At 40.7% G+C, this 18,550-nt stretch overlaps 1 protein-coding gene across 1 annotated transcript in view; it reads left to right on the top strand.

Annotated features, from left to right (window-relative positions):
• The window catches only part of Sptlc2 (serine palmitoyltransferase, long chain base subunit 2), an 83,298-nt gene that overhangs the window by 39,990 nt on the left and 24,758 nt on the right, over window positions 1-18,550 (top strand). The window contains exons 6-9 of the mRNA NM_011479.4: window positions 1,565-1,658; window positions 5,617-5,722; window positions 6,610-6,829; window positions 12,208-12,334. Of these exons, the coding sequence (NP_035609.1) occupies window positions 1,565-1,658; window positions 5,617-5,722; window positions 6,610-6,829; window positions 12,208-12,334 (547 nt within the window). The remainder of the gene's footprint in view (window positions 1-1,564; window positions 1,659-5,616; window positions 5,723-6,609; window positions 6,830-12,207; window positions 12,335-18,550) is intronic.

Genomic DNA, 18,550 nt, shown 5'->3' with positions numbered 1-18,550 from the left:
TTTCCAGTCTTCTCCAGTGTACTTTCTGGCTTCCTCGTTGGGACAGTGTTCTCTGGCTCCTTATTTGTAGGCTGTCTCAGCATGAGTGGACACAATTGTTGGCATGGCTTATGCAGAAGGACACCACAGAAGTGACATCTGCCCCAGTGTGTTGTATAAGATGTACAAAGTGCATATATTACTAATAGTGTAGATAAACCCTGGTCACATGGCTAGGATGTTAGGCAAGCTTTTCTACTGTAACTTATTACTATTCCCTTTTGTAATTACCAGTTAAAGTTGCAGAGAAATTGCAACATTATGTAAAGAGGGTTTTTTTAATTAAACTTTCATACAATTTTAGTGTGAATATGCACAGTTGATTGCTTTGGTGTTCTTGATTTTTTTTTTTTCCTCATTGTTTCTATATTTATTCATTGGAGTTTTGTGGAAGAGTTGTTTCTTCTCCATTTATAGCAGTATGGACCCATAGATATTTCATTATTTATATAATAATAATCCAACAATAGTATCTCCTTTAAAAAATTTTACTTATAAGGCTGGAGAGATGGCTCAGTGGTTAAGAGCACTGACTACTCTTCCAGAGCCCAACCGCAGATGGCTCACAGCCATCTGTAATGGGGTCTGGTGCCCTCTTCTGGTGTGTCCGAAGAGAGCAGCAATGTGCTCACATGCATGCATACAAAAATAAATCTTTGCCAAAAATTACTTATTTATTTAGAGCTAGGGTTTCTTGGTAGCTCTTGCCTGTCTGGAACTCTCTTTGAACACCAGGCTGGCCTTGAACTCAGAGATCTGTCTGTCCCTGCCTCACAAGAGCTGGGATTAAAGGCAGGTGCCATCACACAGGGCTATGAGTACCTTTTTTTGTTGCTTAAGTTGTTTTTATTTTGGCCATTGGAATATTGTAAGATGATTTTCATATGGAAATTTACTTATTCATTCAATTATTCGTTTATGGTGGTATCAAGGATACAACCAGGGCCTTGTACATGCGAGGCAAATGCTTTCTACCTTTATAACTTCAGCCCCTATTGAGGCCATTTTGAAAGACAAAAACCTGTTTTTGTATTTTGTTTTGTTTTATTTTGTTTAATTAGGTTGGAGGGTCCCATGAGATATGGAAGAGTAAGAAGCTGGGAAGAAATAAACCACCAAAAGTGTCAGGCTTTGCGCTCTTTTTAATTTCTGTGTTAAATTCTGTTCAGGGATTTAAGAGGCTAAACCACAGTCTGCACACTCTGTGATGTGGAGTTTATAAATGGTTTGTTTCCTCAACTCTAGAGAGCTAACAGTGAAGGGAAAAGCACCATTTCTACAGCTGCCCTTTCTCAAAAATTGATACATCAAAATTCTCTCTAAGCAAAGATACTAGAACCTTTTATAGTTGGCACATTTCAGCTGTAATTCAGAACCTGTTCTATATATCTGGATAATTAAGTTGGCCAGGTGAAGAAACTGTCGTATATAGGCTAGGATTCTGCATCTGTTTCTAAAGCATCTTTAAGAACAGTTATCACTAATATTTATTAGCAGTTTACCTTCCTGTGCTTGTGATTTGCAGGGTTGCCTGATTCTGAGTGATGAGCTGAACCATGCGTCACTGGTTCTAGGAGCCAGACTGTCAGGAGCAACCATTCGAATCTTCAAACACAACAGTGAGTTAGTCTAAGGCTTTGCCCTTGGTTTTAATGTTTGATATTCTTTGGACAGTGTTAGTGATTACGTAAGTTACAGTAATAATTGAAAGTACAATGCAGCTGAAGTAAAAGATTTTAAATCTTCTGGTCCAATCTTTTTTTCTTCTTTTAGAAGATATGTTTTCTTTAATGAAATAAAAGCAAAATAGAAAGAAAAATGGGGCTGGAGAGATAGTTCAGTGGTTAAGAGCACTGACTGCTCTTCCAGAGAAACCAGCTTCAAATTCAGCACCCACATGGCAGCTCACTACTGTTTTTAACTCCAAGATGTGACACCCTCACACAGATATTCATGCATGCAAAACACCAATGCACATAAAATTAAAAACAAATAATATTTTTAAAAGGCAAAATATGGTAGCACATACTTACAATTCTAGTACTTGGGAGGTCGAAGGTGGAGGATTTTTAATCTGAGATCAGCCTGAGCATGTGCATATGTATCTGTGTATCTGTCTATCTATCTATGAATGAGTAGAATATATGGAGGGGGATTCCTTTTTACAATTTATACTGTCTTCCTTGATTTGACTTTTAAGTTTTCCATCTTATGTCCTTGTTTACAACTCTCTCTCCAAACACAATTACTAAATGCGTGTCTTATATGTGTGTGCCTATAATATGTCTTGTCGTAACACTAGGAGGAGTGAATAAGATCAGTGAAGAGATTTTGATAGTTAAACAAACAAACAAATAAATAAATAAAATACAGTAGTGGGACCAACAAGATACCTCAGCAGGTAAAGCACTTGCTACACAAACTGGATGGCATGAGTTCGATCCCTAGAACCGGTGTAAGAGAACTGACAACATAAAGTTGTCTTCTGCCCTACACTGCTGCTACCACACCCTGTTAAGTTTGGTGCTGTAAAGAGAGCTCAGTGGTTAAAGAGTGAGTTCAACTTTTGAAGAGGATCTGCGTTTGGTTCCCAGTTCCCACTTACGGCAGCTGACAACTCCATGCGATTCCAGATCGAGGGGCTCTGACACCCTCTTCTGGCTCCTACAGATACTTACACTCATATGCAGACATACACACACAATTAAAAATAAATCTTAAAATTTTAAAAAATGTTACATGTTTGGGGAGATGACTCATTCTGAAAGGTATCTGCCACACAAATGTAGAAACCTGAAGCCAGATCCCCAGCACTTATGCAAAGAGATGGGCGTGACAATCTCAGCATCCAGAGACAGACAGGAAGATCCTTGGGGCTAGCCAATCTAGGTAAATTGGTGAGCCAGAAATTCAGGAGAGACCATAACTAAAAGAATATGGTGGAATAATATGATTTGAATATGCCTGGCTCAGAGAGTGGCACTATGTGGCCTTGTTGGAGGAAGTGTGTCACTGTGGGCATGGGCTTTAAGACGCTCATCCTAGCTGCCTGGAAGTGTGTCTCCTCCTGTCTGCCTTTGGAACAAGATATAGAACTCTCAGGTCTTCCTGGATGATGCCATGGTCCCTCCTTGATGATAATGGACTGAACCTCTGAACCTGTAAGCCAGCCCCAGTTAAATGTCCTTCTAAGAGTTGCCTTGGTCGTGGTGTCTGTTCACAGCAGTAAAACCCTAAGACAAATATGATTGAGAAAGACACATGACATCAACCCCTGGCCTCTACAAATGCACATGTATGGATGTGTACCTGCATGTGTGTATATATACATAAGCATATATACACATACCACTCACATACATACGTAGACCTGCATAAGGAAAATAGAACAGACAAATGTTGAGGTGCAGTAATGTAAAGAGAAGGTAGGAGGACAGAGGCTGGTGTCTTCAAGCTAAAACTTGTTCCCTGAGTGAGAATATCTTCTTGCACTGTTACAATAGTTTATTAATTATAAAACACACAGAGGGAGAAAGATCATCGAGCTGTATGTTTAATATCTTCTCTTACTAAGATATGTGTAAGTAGATGAAATTGTAGAATAATACATACCAAAATGTTAGGTCTGTCCCTGTGGAGGGAAAGATTGGATGGCGATAACTTTTATGTTTGTTTTATCTTCTGTAAAATGTTCTGCAGCGAGCCTGAGACAGTTCTGTTGTATGTGATTGAGGTCTTTTTCATTGTTGTTGTGAAACTTTTTAGCCATACATACTGTGATCCTCTTGTTCATACCTGTGATTCTTTCTCCTCCTTTATTTAATGTGTTATGTCCAGATATGACATAACTCTTCAGCTCCTTTGTTTGGGCCTTAAATCCTTTCTGAACTTGTTTACTAGAAAGAGCACCACAAGCCTGGCAGTGGTGGCGCACACCTTTAATCCCAGCACTTGGGAGGCAGAGGCAGGCAGATTTATGAGTTCGGAGCCAGCCTTGTCTATAGAGTGAGTTCCAGGACAGACAAGGCTACACAGAGAAACCCTGTCTCGAAAAACTGGAAGGAAAAAAAAAAGGAAGAAAGAAAGAACACCACACTCACATGTTCGCACAATCGTCTGATTTCTGTACAGCAGCCCCAAAGTGCTCAGTGAAAAAGGGTATATTATGTTTTTAGTACCTTTCTAAATTGCCTGGCTAGCCTGTAACTTAGCTTATAGCCTGGGCTGTCTCTGAATTCACAACGGTTCTTCTGTTTCAACCTTCTGTGGGTGAAGATGTAGCCATACACAGCCACCTTCAGCTTTCCTTTGCCTTTTGTCTAAAATGTTGAATCACTATTTACTTTCTATCCATGAACATAGAGAGAAACAATAGGGAGCACAGATTTGCTTGTCTCCTGCTCTCCACACTGATCAGAGGCTCAGGCAGGTTACTGCTGTGGTAAGTGCTCTTGCCAGGCTGATTGCGGCCCTGCAAATACTTATGGTATAGTACAGTTGTGACCTTTAGTTCACCCTGTTGTGTGCTTTTACTACATTCTCCTTTCTTATCAAAATCTGATGAGAAAAAGGACAAAGTTTGGCAGTTTTGACCCCCCACCCCCCTTTCAGGGATAAGCAGTAAAGAACACAGAATCAAAGCTGTAGTGTGGTGTCTCCCACTCGCGTGACCTGTACCTCAGACTTAGGACTGCTTAGATTTTAGGGAGATTTTTTTTTTAATGTCATTCAGAATAAATATTTTAAATATAAAGTCTATAGGGATGGGAACAGTGGAGTTCAAAGCATTTAAGAGGAAAAGTTAGGTCCTTATTAATGAAAACACCAACCACACTGTCTTTCAACAGTGCAGCTGATGGAGTGCATATGGAACAAGCTCAGCTGATTGCTGAGCTGCTCTAAGCTTAGACTGATGCATGCTCCACACTGGTGTATTTTTAACCATGCAAAGAGAAAGCTGTTTAGTTAGCAACTATTGACTACATCCTGGGTAAAAGGAAATAGGTCATGCTCTTGGAGAGTGTTTTCCCTGCATGTACATGCTTGGTGCTCAGTTCACAGAGGTCAGATCTCTTGGATGTTTGTGAATCCCTGTGTGTGTACTGGAAATCAGACCTTAGTCCTCAGCAAGAACAACCAATGCTCTAACACTCCTAGCAATCTCTGCAAGTCCATGCATATTTGGTTTTTAAGAGGCACATGTATTTGAGGTGATATACTCACTCTTAATTGGTCTTTATACAGTTAGCTCTGGATGAACCTTGGGTTAGAGATGCAGTTTGATTTTAAAAATGAAGAAAAGCTAGTTCAAAGGCAGAGACTATGACATAAAACAATGGTCATTTTCTATCTAAGCAACTAAAACAATCGTTTAATCTCATTGATGATTTTGTATACTTGTCACATTTAGATGTCAACTATGGTAGCAATAATTTATTTATCTTTTCTGCTCAGCTCTAATTATGTTAATACCCTCTACTGTCTGGAACATTTCTGAATAAGAAATGTATATTCACATTTTTACAATACTGTTAGGAAAAAGATACTTTAAGACTGAATTCTTTCTTTGTGCCATAGATATGCAAAGCTTAGAGAAGCTTTTAAAAGATGCCATTGTTTATGGTCAGCCTCGGACAAGAAGACCCTGGAAGAAAATCTTAATCCTTGTGGAAGGCATATATAGGTAATCTTGTTCTACTGCTCTTAACCATAGCGTAGGCCTGCAAAGTCAGTAAGCTTTCAGCTGATGGGCTGGCTCCACTAACCCCTTCTGGAAACTAAGGAGACTCTGGCCACGACTTGTTATAAGTACCTGGAGACAGAGGATGCTCTGAGAAGGAAGGACTTTATGTGAGGTTATTTTTCTACTGCTTATGAAAACCTTGCACAGTGGTTGTACTCTTGTCTAGCATATATAAGGTCCTGGATTCAATCTCCAGTCTCACACAAAACAAACTAACATCAAAATAAATAAAGTTAGTTATGTTTTGCTTTTATTTTTTGAGATGTGGTCTCATGTACCCCACGCTTAACTTGCTCCCCTGATTCTACCTCTGCCCCTTGGGTGCTAGGATTTACAGGCATCAGTCCAGGCTGAATTTTAATTTTCAGATTGTTAATTTGGACAGTGTGCCTTAGTTAGATTTCTATTGCTGTGATAAAGACCATGATTAAAAGCAACCTAGAGCTACAGCCCATTGAAGGGAGCCCTGGGCAGGAACTCAAGGCATTCATAATGAGCATAGAGTCTAATGTTTCTTATAAGTGCAAGCTTTAAGAAGACTTGTGGGCTGGGGATGTGGGTAGGTGTAGAGTGCTTTCCTGGCATATTCAAGGCCCCCAGCTTTAATCCCTAACCTCACAAAACAATCTGCCATAACTTTATAATTTTTTCTGTTGTAAACTGCATAACTTAGTTTAAAATCAGAAGTGGAGTTTTCAGGTTTATTTTAAAAAGCAATAATCTCAAAACATTAACAACTAATTAAGTAAACAGTTGCTAATTTTAAGAGTTAAAAGGTCTCTGTTTTGTTTTATTTTGTTTTGTTTGTTTTAACTCTGTTTTGCCAGTATGGAGGGGTCTATTGTTCGCCTTCCTGAAGTGATTGCTCTCAAGAAGAAATACAAGGCATACTTGTATCTGGATGAGGCTCACAGCATTGGGGCTCTTGGCCCTTCAGGGCGAGGCGTGGTAGATTACTTTGGCCTGGATCCTGAGGATGTAGATGTTATGATGGGAACATTCACAAAGAGCTTCGGTGCTTCAGGAGGATACATCGGAGGCAAGAAGGTAAAATAGGCCTTTAGACTCGCTCGCCAATCAGAGATCAAAAGGCTGTTGGGTTGGGAACTGTCTTGGAGCTGGGGTCCTGACCCTGGGATATGTAGATCCTGGATGTGCCTTAGGACTGTGTTCCAGTGCTGGTGGACACCCTACCTCAGAAGCCTGGACAGTGACTCATGTCTCTCTGAGCTAAAAGCTGGTTCTGTTCATTGTTTGTTGTTTGCTCATTTGAGCTTCTTTCTAAACTACATTCTGGTCTGAGATATAGAATACTCTTTTGTAAAAGAGCATACAGAGGTGCTTCTTGTTTGCTATAGTCTTCTGTTGGGTTTGAGTTATGCTCACACTTTGAAAGGGTTGTCACAGGAACCAGTAGGAATGGAAGATAGGGATGCACAAACAAGAAGAGGAGGTTTTATTAGCTATAAGATTCCGCAAAGCATCTATTTTCAACATTATATTTGACCTCTAAGGCAGTTAAGAATCCATGCAAAATCATGTACAGTCTGCATTTAAATGTGTCTTTGCTTCGTAAGGCCTTGGGGAAAGCATTTAAACTTCTTAGTTTCCTTATTAGTAAAGTAAATATAGCTTGTTTGTAATGTGGTAATGATTTAAAATTATGTGTGCCTATGCTAAAACACAGATGCATTTTGCACATACGTTAACACAAAAAGTCTTGTCACATGATAGATTTCTTTTTCATATGTTTTATCTAAAATAGGCCTGGAAATAGAATATATATTTAGTAGTTCCCAGATGTTAAGGAAATGGGGAAACAGAAAGTAACAGCTAGTGGGTACATTGTTTCTTTGTAGGGTGAAGAAATGTTGTGCCCCCAACTCCACCCCCAGACAGGGTTTCTCTGTGTAGCCCCGGCTGTCCTGGAACTCACTCTGTAGACCAGGCTGGCCTTGAACTCAGAGATCCACCTCCCAAGTACTGGGATTAAAGGCATGCACCAACATTGCCTAGGAAGAAATATTCTAAAATTAGGTAGTGGTAAGAGGTTGCACAGCCCTGACTATGCCAAAATTCATTGAGTTGTACACTTTACAAAGGTGACTATGATGGAATATGGCTTATATTTCTATAAAACTATTACTTTAAAAAAAAAGAAAAAAGACTTGAGCCAGGCCTGTAGCTCAGTAGTAAAGAACTGGCCCAGCATGTGTGCTGCCCTCAATTCAACTCTCAGTACCACAGAAAAGAAAAGAAGAAAAACTTGCTATAACATCACTAATACATGTATAGCAAGCACCACACATAGTGGTACTCATAAATGCTCTGAATTTCCTCTTAAAAACTAAATAATTGGAGCCTTAAAGAATAACCTTTCTCAGTGTGTACAGGGCAATGGCAGCCCATGCCTGGCAAGAGACAGCACTGGATTTGCCTTTACTGTCAGCAGATACATGTGCAGCATTAACTCACAACAGTGACAAAAGCTAGAACTCTTTTTTAAGTTAACATAAGATTATAGTTAAAGAACCTAAAATTTTGTAACATAACTAGAATAACCCATAGAAATACCAGTAGGGAAAGAGATTTAGTATAATTGATTTTTCTGTGGTTGTTGGTTCTTCATTCATTCATGCTAAGAAACACTCAACATTTTTCACCCCAGGGAGATCAAAAAGCTGCTAAAGGTCTGGTTCTCTGACAGCAATACAGCACAGAACAAGGATCATAAGATCTTTATACGACCGCCAAGAATTCAGAAATCCGCCTGCCTCTGCTTCCCAAGTTCTGGGACTAAAGGCATGCGCCACCACTGTAGTGCTAATAATGACAAAAACCAATAAGCAGGAAGCAAGAAGACTGTGTACTCATTGAAAATAGCATGTTTATCTGCAAGAGATGCTTTGTTTTGAAGACATGTAGTCTCTTGAAGCTCACTGATTACAGTGGGTCTCATTCAATTCAGACTTCCTTTTAGTATTAAAAGAATTTCATGAAGCCGTCCTTGTCAAGGAAGCTACATATGCAGCTGGATTCATAGGTCTCTCCAAGTGTATACTCTGGTTAGTTGTTTAGTCCATGGGAGCTGTGGGGGTACTGGCTAGTTCATATTGTTGTTCCTCCTATGGGGCTGTAAACCCCTTGAGCTCTTTGGGTCCTTACTCTAATTACTCCATTGGTAACTCTGTGCTCAGCCCAATGATCAGCTGTGAGCACCCACCTCTGTATTTGTCAGGCTCCTATCAACAAGCACTTGTTGGAATCCAAAATACATCCAGAATTTCCAAGGAGAAAAAGGAATTTTGTAATGCAGTTTTTTTTTTCTTTGAGTGGGGTGGGGAAGGGTATGGGGGACTTTTGGGATAGCATTGGAAATGTAAATGAAGAAAATACCCAATTAAAAAAAAAAAAAGCCGGGCGTGGTGGCGCATGCCTTTAATCCTAGCACTTGGGAGGCAGAGGCAGGCGGATTTCTGAGTTCGAGGCCAGCCTAGTCTACAAAGTGAGTTCCAGGACAGCCAGGCTATACAGAGAAACCCTGTCTTGAAAAAAAACCAAAAAAAAAAAAAAAAAAAAAAGCTGGGCATGGTGGCACACGCTTTTAATTCCAGCACTCGGGAGGCAGTGGCAGGCGGATTTCTGAATTCGAGGCCAGCCTGATCTACAAAGTGAGTTCCAGGACAGCCAGGGCTACACAGAGAAACCCTGTCTCAAAAAAACAAAAAACAAACAAACAAAAAAAAAGAATAATAACTAGAAAAAATTGTTTCATTTATGTATATACTTTATTTTTATCATATTCTTAGCTTATTATACTTTTTTTGTGTGCATTTCTATTTCCACTGATTCCCTTGTGCAGTTTTCTTTAATCAGTTGTGAGGTGTATAAATTCTGACCATGGTTACTTGTGTACTTTGAATCTGTCAGAGTTTGACGATCAGGCAGTCAGATCAAACCCTGAGAATTGTGATGTGTGAGCTAGATGGTTATGGACCAGTTCTACATGGGAGATGGTGCTACTGCCAAGGAAGACACACATGAGAGAGGAACCTGTGACCTGATACCAGGTCTGTCCCTCCTTGATGCCAGGCTGTTCAATCTTATGGGTATTTGGTGGCTAGAATGTAACTTATTAAACTAGTCGGATCACCCCAGAAGCAGATTTTTTTCATTAGCTTTGAAATAGACTTCAGACAGTCCTTCTGTGAAGACCTGATCAGGAAGTTGCACAAGTCTGTAAGTCAGGAAAATGTGTGACCACCTTGTTTGCTAGTCAGAGTGCTTGCTGTGTAGGACTTGACCTCTTGATCCTCCTGCCTCCCCCTCCCACACGCTAGCATTAGGTGCACGTGCCATCTCACCTGGCCTGTCAGAGTTCTAAATAGCACACAATGCTTTCTTCGCCTCAGAAAATTGAAGACCAAAATGCTACATTTGATAATTTTAATTTCAGTTTTACTGGTCTTGATGAGAACCAAAGAAAGTTTCTAAAAGGTGAAGAAATAGCACAAAACAAAAAGACCCCTGGAGAATATGGTAGCTGCTTTATAGATGTTGACAGTGAGTGCTGTTGCAAAGAGCATTATTCTCAGGACAGTGCTGGCATACACACACATCATTGTATGAAGGCATCAGATATCTTTCATCAATGCTCTCTTCTGGGTTTAGTTCTGTGCCACCCTTGCTGTGAATTGTGTGTAGAAAGCCATTTACTACACAAAATGTTACATAACCCTTGTGAGCACTGCGTTTGGTTTGTGCATGGTGTGTTTCTGCAGGCATCATTCATACTCCTCACAAAAAAACACTTCCACTCTCATTAGGCAGGGACCTCGGCCTGTGATTGTTGTGTCATTCTGGATGTACAGTCCTAACCTGGCTTGTTGTAGTAAATCCTGCTAGAGCTGTACATCATTACTTCCATGCTGTGTAATTTTTTTCCTGGGAAGACATGAACAGATGTCTATTCATTCCAGATAGGACACTGATGACAGAAGAAAGACGAGTCTATAAGTGATGGCCTTTAGACTCCTCTAAAGTCATTGTCAGTTGCTTCTAATCAGGTTTGGTAGATCTCATTATAGATTTTTCCTTTTTTTGTTAATGAGACAAAGCTTACTTTGAGAGTTAAATGATATATTGATATGAATTAAAGATAGTAAGTCATATATATAAGGTATCATTTCAGAGTTGATACAAGATATTTGTGCTTTGGGATGCAATTGTGAGGAAATTACAGCAATTGCCTATTTTACAGTTGCATCGTCTCTTTTTATTTGTTTTTGATACATACAACTGCTGCTCCCTCCTCTTCACTAAAGATATATCCTCATTTTGGAGCCCAGACTAGCCTTAGATTTGCAATCTTCCTGCCTCATCTCTTACACGCGTTCTCGCGACCGGCCAGGAAGAACGCAACAAACCGGATCTTCTGTGGCAAAGCTTTATTGCTTACATCTTCAGGAGCCAGAGAGCAAGAGAGCAAGAGCTCTATTGCTTACATCTTTAGGAGCCAGGGCGCAAGAGCGCAAGAGCTCAAGAGAGCAAGAGCCAGAGCAAGAGAGAGAATGGCGAAACCCCGTCCCTTTTTAAGGAGAATTATTCTCCATCTAGGATGTATTACTCCCTGATTGGCTGCAGCCCATTGGCCGAGTTGTCGTCACGGGGAAGGCAGAGCACATGGGGTGGAAAACTACCCTTGGCACATGCGCAGATTATTTGTTTACCACTTAGAACACAGAATGTCAGCGCCATCTTGTAACGGCGAATGTGAGGGCGGCTCCCCACACTCATCCTCCCAGAGATTAGGGTTATAGGCATATACCACTATGCCCAATAGTACACTAGAATCTTGTTATGCGTGTTTTATTTAAAGATTTAAATGAGGATCTGGAGCGTTGGCTTAGCAGCTAAGAGCTGCTCACAGCATCACTAAGTGATCTGCTCCCAGCCTAGGGAAACATGTTATTTAGGAGCATAAGGACAGGCAATTTGTATATAGGGTGAGACACACAGGCCACTTAGAAGCAAATCATTGTCTGTCAGGCAGTGGTGGCGCACACCTTTAATCCCAGTGCTCGGGAGACAGAGGCAGGTGGATTTCTGAGTTCGAGGCCAGCCTGGTCTACAAAGTGAGTTCCAGGACAGCCAAGGCTACACAGAGAAACCCTGTCTCGAAAAAAAGAAAAAAGAAAAAAAGAATAGAAAAAAGAAAAAGCAAGTTAATACTTTCTTAATTCCTCTTTGACCTAACCTTGGCTTTGCCCTGTTTCTGGCGTCCTTGTTGGCCAGCTGTGAGCTTTGATGGTATTAGCTGACCTTGAGTCCCAGCTTAGCACCTGCACCAGGCTGTTGAAGGGAAAGTAGTCACACACATCTGTGTACTCAGGAACGGCCTCTTAATGTTGCCTCTGCTTCTGCAGGAGCTGATAGACTACCTGCGCACACATTCTCACAGTGCTGTGTATGCCACGTCGATGTCACCGCCTGTGATGGAACAGATTATCACCTCCATGAAGTGCATCATGGGGCAGGATGGCACCAGTCTTGGTAAGTCTTTTTCAGGAAGCATTTCCTTGGCTTAGTAAAAACCTTAGCAGCCAATTGTGCTGTTTCCGTTGAAGTTTTTCCCTAAATAAGGAGTCAGGCTTCCAACAGGGCAACACTGGCCACATATGCTTTTCAGTGTGTTAAATACACTTTGATAACTATACTGGCTCCCTTGTATAGAGTTTCTTCCCTCCCTCCATCTCCTTTTTTCCTTCCTTCCTCCCTCCCTCCCTCCCTCCCTCCCTCCCTCCCTCCCTCCCTTCCTTCCCTCCCTTATTTCTTTATAGGCAGGGTCTCTGTATGCATGACTATCCTGGGACTCTACATAGACCCAGCTGACATTGAGCTCACAGCTTCTGCTTCCCAAGTGCTGGGATTAATGGTGTGTGCTACCATGTCTGAATTACACATGATAAGACCTTTCTTTTTTTTTTTTTTTTTTAATTTATTTATTTATTTATTTATTTATTTATTTATTATATGTAAGTACACTGTAGCTATCTTCAGATGCACCAGAAGAGGTCATCAGATCTCATTACGGGTGGTTGTGAGCCACCATGTGGTTGCTGGGATTTGAACTTCGGACCTTTGGAAGAGCAGTCGGGTGCTCTTACCCACTGAGCCATCTCACCAGCCCGATAAGACCTTTCTTGTTGTCCCACTGTGCTTTTAACTTTAGGAAATTTGCCTTCAGGGTCTTTCTTAATCACATGTTTTATGTGGAAATGTAATTTACTACATAGTGATGTGTGTCTTCTATAGCATGTTTCCAGAGTCTTTGATTTTAAGCCTTTTTAAAGTTTCTAATTTTATGAACAATACATAATGAAGGCCATCTTAAATCTATTTTTGTCGTTGGTGAGATGTACATCCAAAGAGATGCAGGTACATAACTGAATCAAAGTAAAAGATGCTGCCTTGTTTATTACATTGAATCACCAGAGGGCAGTGTTGACCAATTACTGTGAAAGAAGGGTAATTGAGTCTTTGCTTTCTGTTTTTACTTTTAAAAGTCTCTGTACGGATGGGGCATTGTGATACAAGGCTATAATCACAGCACTTCAGAAATGGAGAATTATTCAAGGTCATCCTTATCCTGAGGCCAGCCTATATTATTAGAGACCCTAGCCCATCAAGAAAGAAAAAAGAAAGAAAGAAAGAAAGAAAGAAAGAAAGAAAGAAAGAAGATAACAAAGTTTTCTGCTAGCAGTATGACATGTACTTAATTTAACTTGTTAGCTTGCTGCTTCTGAGGCATTATGGATATGTCAGACTTTACATCCTTAGCCTTGGGCTCTTCATGACATTATAGATGTACATGTATGCTACATGGCACTATAGATGAGCTACAGCCTATGTTGGAGCCAGTTAAGTAGGAGACTGATTTTGACTAAGACTTTTTTGAAACCCAAACTGTCTTTATATTTGTTCCTATCTGTCAAAGATCCTTATTATCTCTATGAAGAGACTTTTGGAAATAGTGTTGTCATCTTTGGTTTTATGCATTTGCCTATTCAGGAAGAAAGTATTAATGCTGCACAGAATTGAAGCCATGTCAATTGCTTCCTGAGTTCACAATAGCATAGATGTATTGCTTCTCTTTCTGATGTGAGAGAATGTGTTTGGATATAAAATATACATGTATTCAGAGACAGAAAGTACAGTGGCCTTACTAGTTTGTTATACAGATTATTTAGTTTGGTCCGTTGGTTTAGACTAGAAAAAGCTAACAGCTATGCTATCAATGTTAATGTTGGTAATTTCTCAGAGCCTAGATCTGTATGATGAAGTACATATGAATTAATGACTTATTTGTACTCATCAAAAATGTCTGATGAGAAAATGAAATATGGCAATTAGACAAAGTGTTGGATTAGTACTGCTTTTCCAGGTTTTGCCTCTCAAGCCACCACCAAAGCTTAGTTCTGTGGCATCTGTGTAATGCTCACAAATTCTGTGGAACCCAGTCATGGCACAAGGATAGCTTATTTTTACTTCACAGGTCTGGGACCAGAATAGAAGATTCCACTGCTAGAACAACTCAGATGGCTGGGGACTGGGATCATCTGTCAGCTTCTTTACTGAGTGTTGGAAAACCTGCTATGTTTGCTGTAGTAACTTGAAAATTTTGAGTTAACTGAATCAAAACCTTCTGTCATGAGCTTTGCTTGGACATCACCAAAATTGATGGTAGCTGGGCATAAGTCTGAGGAGGAGCTATGGAGAGTTTATGAGCCATATTCAGCCTTTCCTCAAAGGGCTCGGCACCCGTCTGCTTAAGTTGCTAAAATATATTATGCTATAGGTGGTGGTGGTGCGTGTCTTTAATCCCAGCACTCAGGAGTCAGAGGCAGGTGGATCTCTCTGAGTTCCAGGACAGTCTGGTCTACAGAGTGAGTTCCCAGACCTGTGAAGTAAAAATAAGCTATCCTTGTGCCATGACTGGGTTCCACAGAATTTGTGAGCATTACACAGATGCCACAGAACTAAGCTAAGATAGTCAGGGTTACATAGAGAAACCTTGTCTCAAAAAGTAACAATAAAAATGTGTTGTGCCATATTATTACAGTATTCAGCATGCCCTATGATATATAGAAATGCACACGAAGATACCAGAGGACCTTCAATGCATGGGCAGTCTTTACTACATTCAAAGGAAATGCCACATTAAGGTCTGTTGACCAGAGGTATACAGGCGAGAGGAGTGAATAGTGTAGTCATGGGAGAGTCGTAGGCCGGTTTCTCAGTTTGCAGGGCTGAAGCAGGTAGATAGTATGTGAGTATGGAATAGTGTTTAAACCGTTTGCAGGGTGGGGAGATTTGGAATGAATCAAGGACACAATATAGTTTTTCCTATTTTCAATTATGTCACATAGGTTCTGCTACCTGAAATTTTACATTCTATTACGTGTAGGAATAGACCAGATTCTAATAATGACTGTCCCTGTCCTTTGTGTTTTCAAATGTTACACGAACCACTCTTGCTGTATGTATCTTAATACAGTTTGCTGTGTTTTTCTCATTATGAGTCCCATGTTGGGGGTGATTTTCTCAGTCACTTGTTTGCAGTTTTACAGCATTCCAGCGTATTCGGGCAGCCTTTTGTTCCTTCTGTTAGTGGATGTTTAGGTTATTACTGTTTTGAGCTGTCACTAGAACCACAGAGCGACCTGTGTATGTGTGTCTCTGCTCTGTGTTTGTAAGGTTAGCTTGGATACCTTTCAGTGAGGTTGGCAGACATCTTTACAGGCTTCTACATTCTTGCCCCAGCCAAGCATACTAGCAGGTGCCAGTGAGCCCAAGACTTGGCAAGCTAAGGCACGATGATTGCTGAAGGTTTGAGGCCAGCCTGGTCAACCTAGTGAGGTCAAGGCCAGCCGGGGCCATGGAGTGAAGCTAAACAAAACAACTTTAAATTCCCTAGGGCTTCAATATACTCTCCCACTACTGTTACTGTACTTAATAAAAAAAAATCGACAGTCTACTATAAATTTATAAAGAAAATTTAACATTTATGTTTTTAAATTTATGAAAGTGTCTAGCCAAAAGAAGAAATGTAAAGTTATGCAAATTGGTGGTGATTCACGGAGAAAACATGCTCTAGAAGGACTATGTTCTAGGACACCGTTCCCAGACTCCACTGAGGAATGATGGAACAAGACAAAGAGGTTTAACATTGTGGAGCTTAAAACCAGGAAAGGCAGACAAAACCCAGCACTGCTTCCTGGGAGTAGGAGGCTGGGGAGGGAGCATTTTTATTTCTATTAAAGTTGCATGTTCCTATATTGGTTTTTTAATAGAGCTTTAAAATAATTCATTAAGCATATTAAATCCTGCTTAAAATGAGATTCAAAGTGAGATGGTCTGTGCTGCTGTTAGGAGAAGAGTGCTGCTCAGAAAGCTGCAGCCAGCCAGGGAGGAGGAGCTACAGTTCTGCTCGCCTTTACTGCTCCGTTTCCTTCCTCCTGGCCAGCCTTCCCGTGTCCCCTAGAATTACTGTCATTGTTGGCTCTCTTTCACTGTCAATATCAAGTAAGAGCAGGTGAGTAGAAGAGTCCGGGGAAGTTCTGAAAAGCCCACCAAATCCGGAGAGCTAGCTTGTCCTTCATGCATCACTGACCACATTCTGTAGTGGATTTTAGATCCAAGACCTTTTTAATGAATCAAAATATCCATAAAAATCAACTAAGATGTTTAAAAAAATTCCAGAACTGCAATTGGATGTAAAATAATTTAGTGCTTTGTGTACAGTGTTTTTCACGTGTAGTTGGATGCTACCACCATGGCCACATCAAAGACAAAGTGAGTTGGATACATGCATTTAACAGGTGGCTTTTACAGGGACTGCACAACGCACTTCCATATGGAAAACTTCACTGCACTTGGCTTCTAAAGAACCTAGGTAAATTCTGTTACTGCTGTAGAACTTGGGTAGGCTGAAGTTTAATTAAACTCAGGTTTGGCCTGTTTGAATTAACCCAGCAATAGACTTGCTAATGAGGTGTTAAATGATCCAGCAACTAATTTAGGAGATGGCAAGTGCTGTCTTTGAAGAAGCATCTGTATGATCTTGTAGAGAACTGCATGCTACTCAGGACGTTTGACCCACCTTAGCACTGCCTTCCGAGCCCAGGAGCGATTGCTTCCTGCTTTGTCCTTTATTACTGTGTTTTAATGAAGATTGTTTAGAAACCTATCCAGATCAGTGGGGGAGAGGAGGCAATGAGCCAAGCCCAGCGATTAGAAGAGGAGAGAGGCAGAGCGAATTTTCTGGTGAATGGTTTCATCCCTACCTTGCACATTTGAGCAGTTACTCCAGTGCTGAGCTCTAGGCCAGACCCCCTGTCCTGTGCCTTAGTGCCTAGAGCACTGCTGTCAAGACATGTTTGTGTCAGCATTTATCAGGGACCAGCTCTGTGCTGGAGTTGAACAAGATGTGCTCTGTGCCTTTGAAAACAGCCTTTGAGTGGCTCCGTGAGATGCCTGGGAAGAACTAGTCTCGACAAGAAACTTTCTCCTTGGTTCACCTTGCTCCTTTCTTAATTCTCTGCGCCCTTCTCTCTGCCTTCTCTGCCTTACACACCATGTCCTCTATGAAACTTAATGTGTAAATTATTTGAAGCAAAGATCTAACCTGCTTAAGCAAACTTTAAGTGAGTCGCCCCCGCCCCCGTGGAGTCTTTTATCGCTTACCAAAAATTAAAGGAAAAAAACTCCTTCATTGTCTAACACAAAGGCCTTTTAGCCAACGGCTTTAACTTTTTAAAATCAATAAGCATTAAGACTGCTTTACAGGTGAGGAAATTTGAGCCCACATGTGGGCCAAGTCCTCTCTGTACCTTGTTCCAAATAGGATGTGGTTTTTTAGTCCATCTGCTTCTACTTCGGGCCATATTTAATGTTTTATTAAAGCAAACTGTTTTATGACCTATTTCTAATTTTCTTATTCTGTTCAGCTAATTTTCCACAAAACACCCAATTTTTCTAGTGAATACTCAGCATGACAGATGACAGGGTGGGGGTGGGGATTTGACCGCCTACTTCCTCTCCCTGACTCAGCAACCGGTTCACCAAGAGCTTTTCCTTCTTCCACTCTCATCTCCTTTTTAAAATCCAAATGCAAATAAGTTTTTTATAGTAGGAAACTCATTTTTGTTTCTTCTTTCAGTCAGTTTGAAACTGGCTATTAAGATGCCCACAAGCATCAGACTTTAAGCTAGTTTTTGAACAGAAGTACACTTGGCCATAAAATGGAACTTTGTTCTTAGTAGAAAACCTAAAGAAGGCACTTGGGTTCCCCTGGGGTAGGCATGGAGCCCTGAACCAGAGGCCCCTCATTTGGAAATGTGGTTGCATGCTGTGGGGAGGCTAAGCTCTTAAATATTCAAAGGTTAAAGCAGGTAAATTTCCTTAGCTCTATTTTAATTATTTGGAAGCTTTATCTTATAGTCAGATTTTTTTCTCTACAGTTTTGTGTTCATTTATTTGAGCTAACACACAGTTTCGCTTTCTACTCATCGTTTTGGGTTTGTGACCGATGTGGCCTTGTCTGTGGTGAAGAACATACCTGACTTTGCACACCACCACATGATTGACTGGCATTGCTTCTTTTCTCCCAGAAGAGTTGGTCACAGGAGTCCTTCATCTTTATGAATCTGTTGTTGCACAACTACTTTGTATATGCCAGTAACGAGATACTGAGACCAGTTATCTTCT

The sequence above is a fragment of the Mus musculus genome, chromosome 12 (genome assembly GCF_000001635.26).
Source record: "Mus musculus strain C57BL/6J chromosome 12, GRCm38.p6 C57BL/6J".
NCBI lineage: Eukaryota > Metazoa > Chordata > Mammalia > Rodentia > Muridae > Mus > Mus musculus.
Note: the sequence above shows the minus strand (reverse complement) of the source record. Positions and strands in the feature narration are given on the sequence as shown.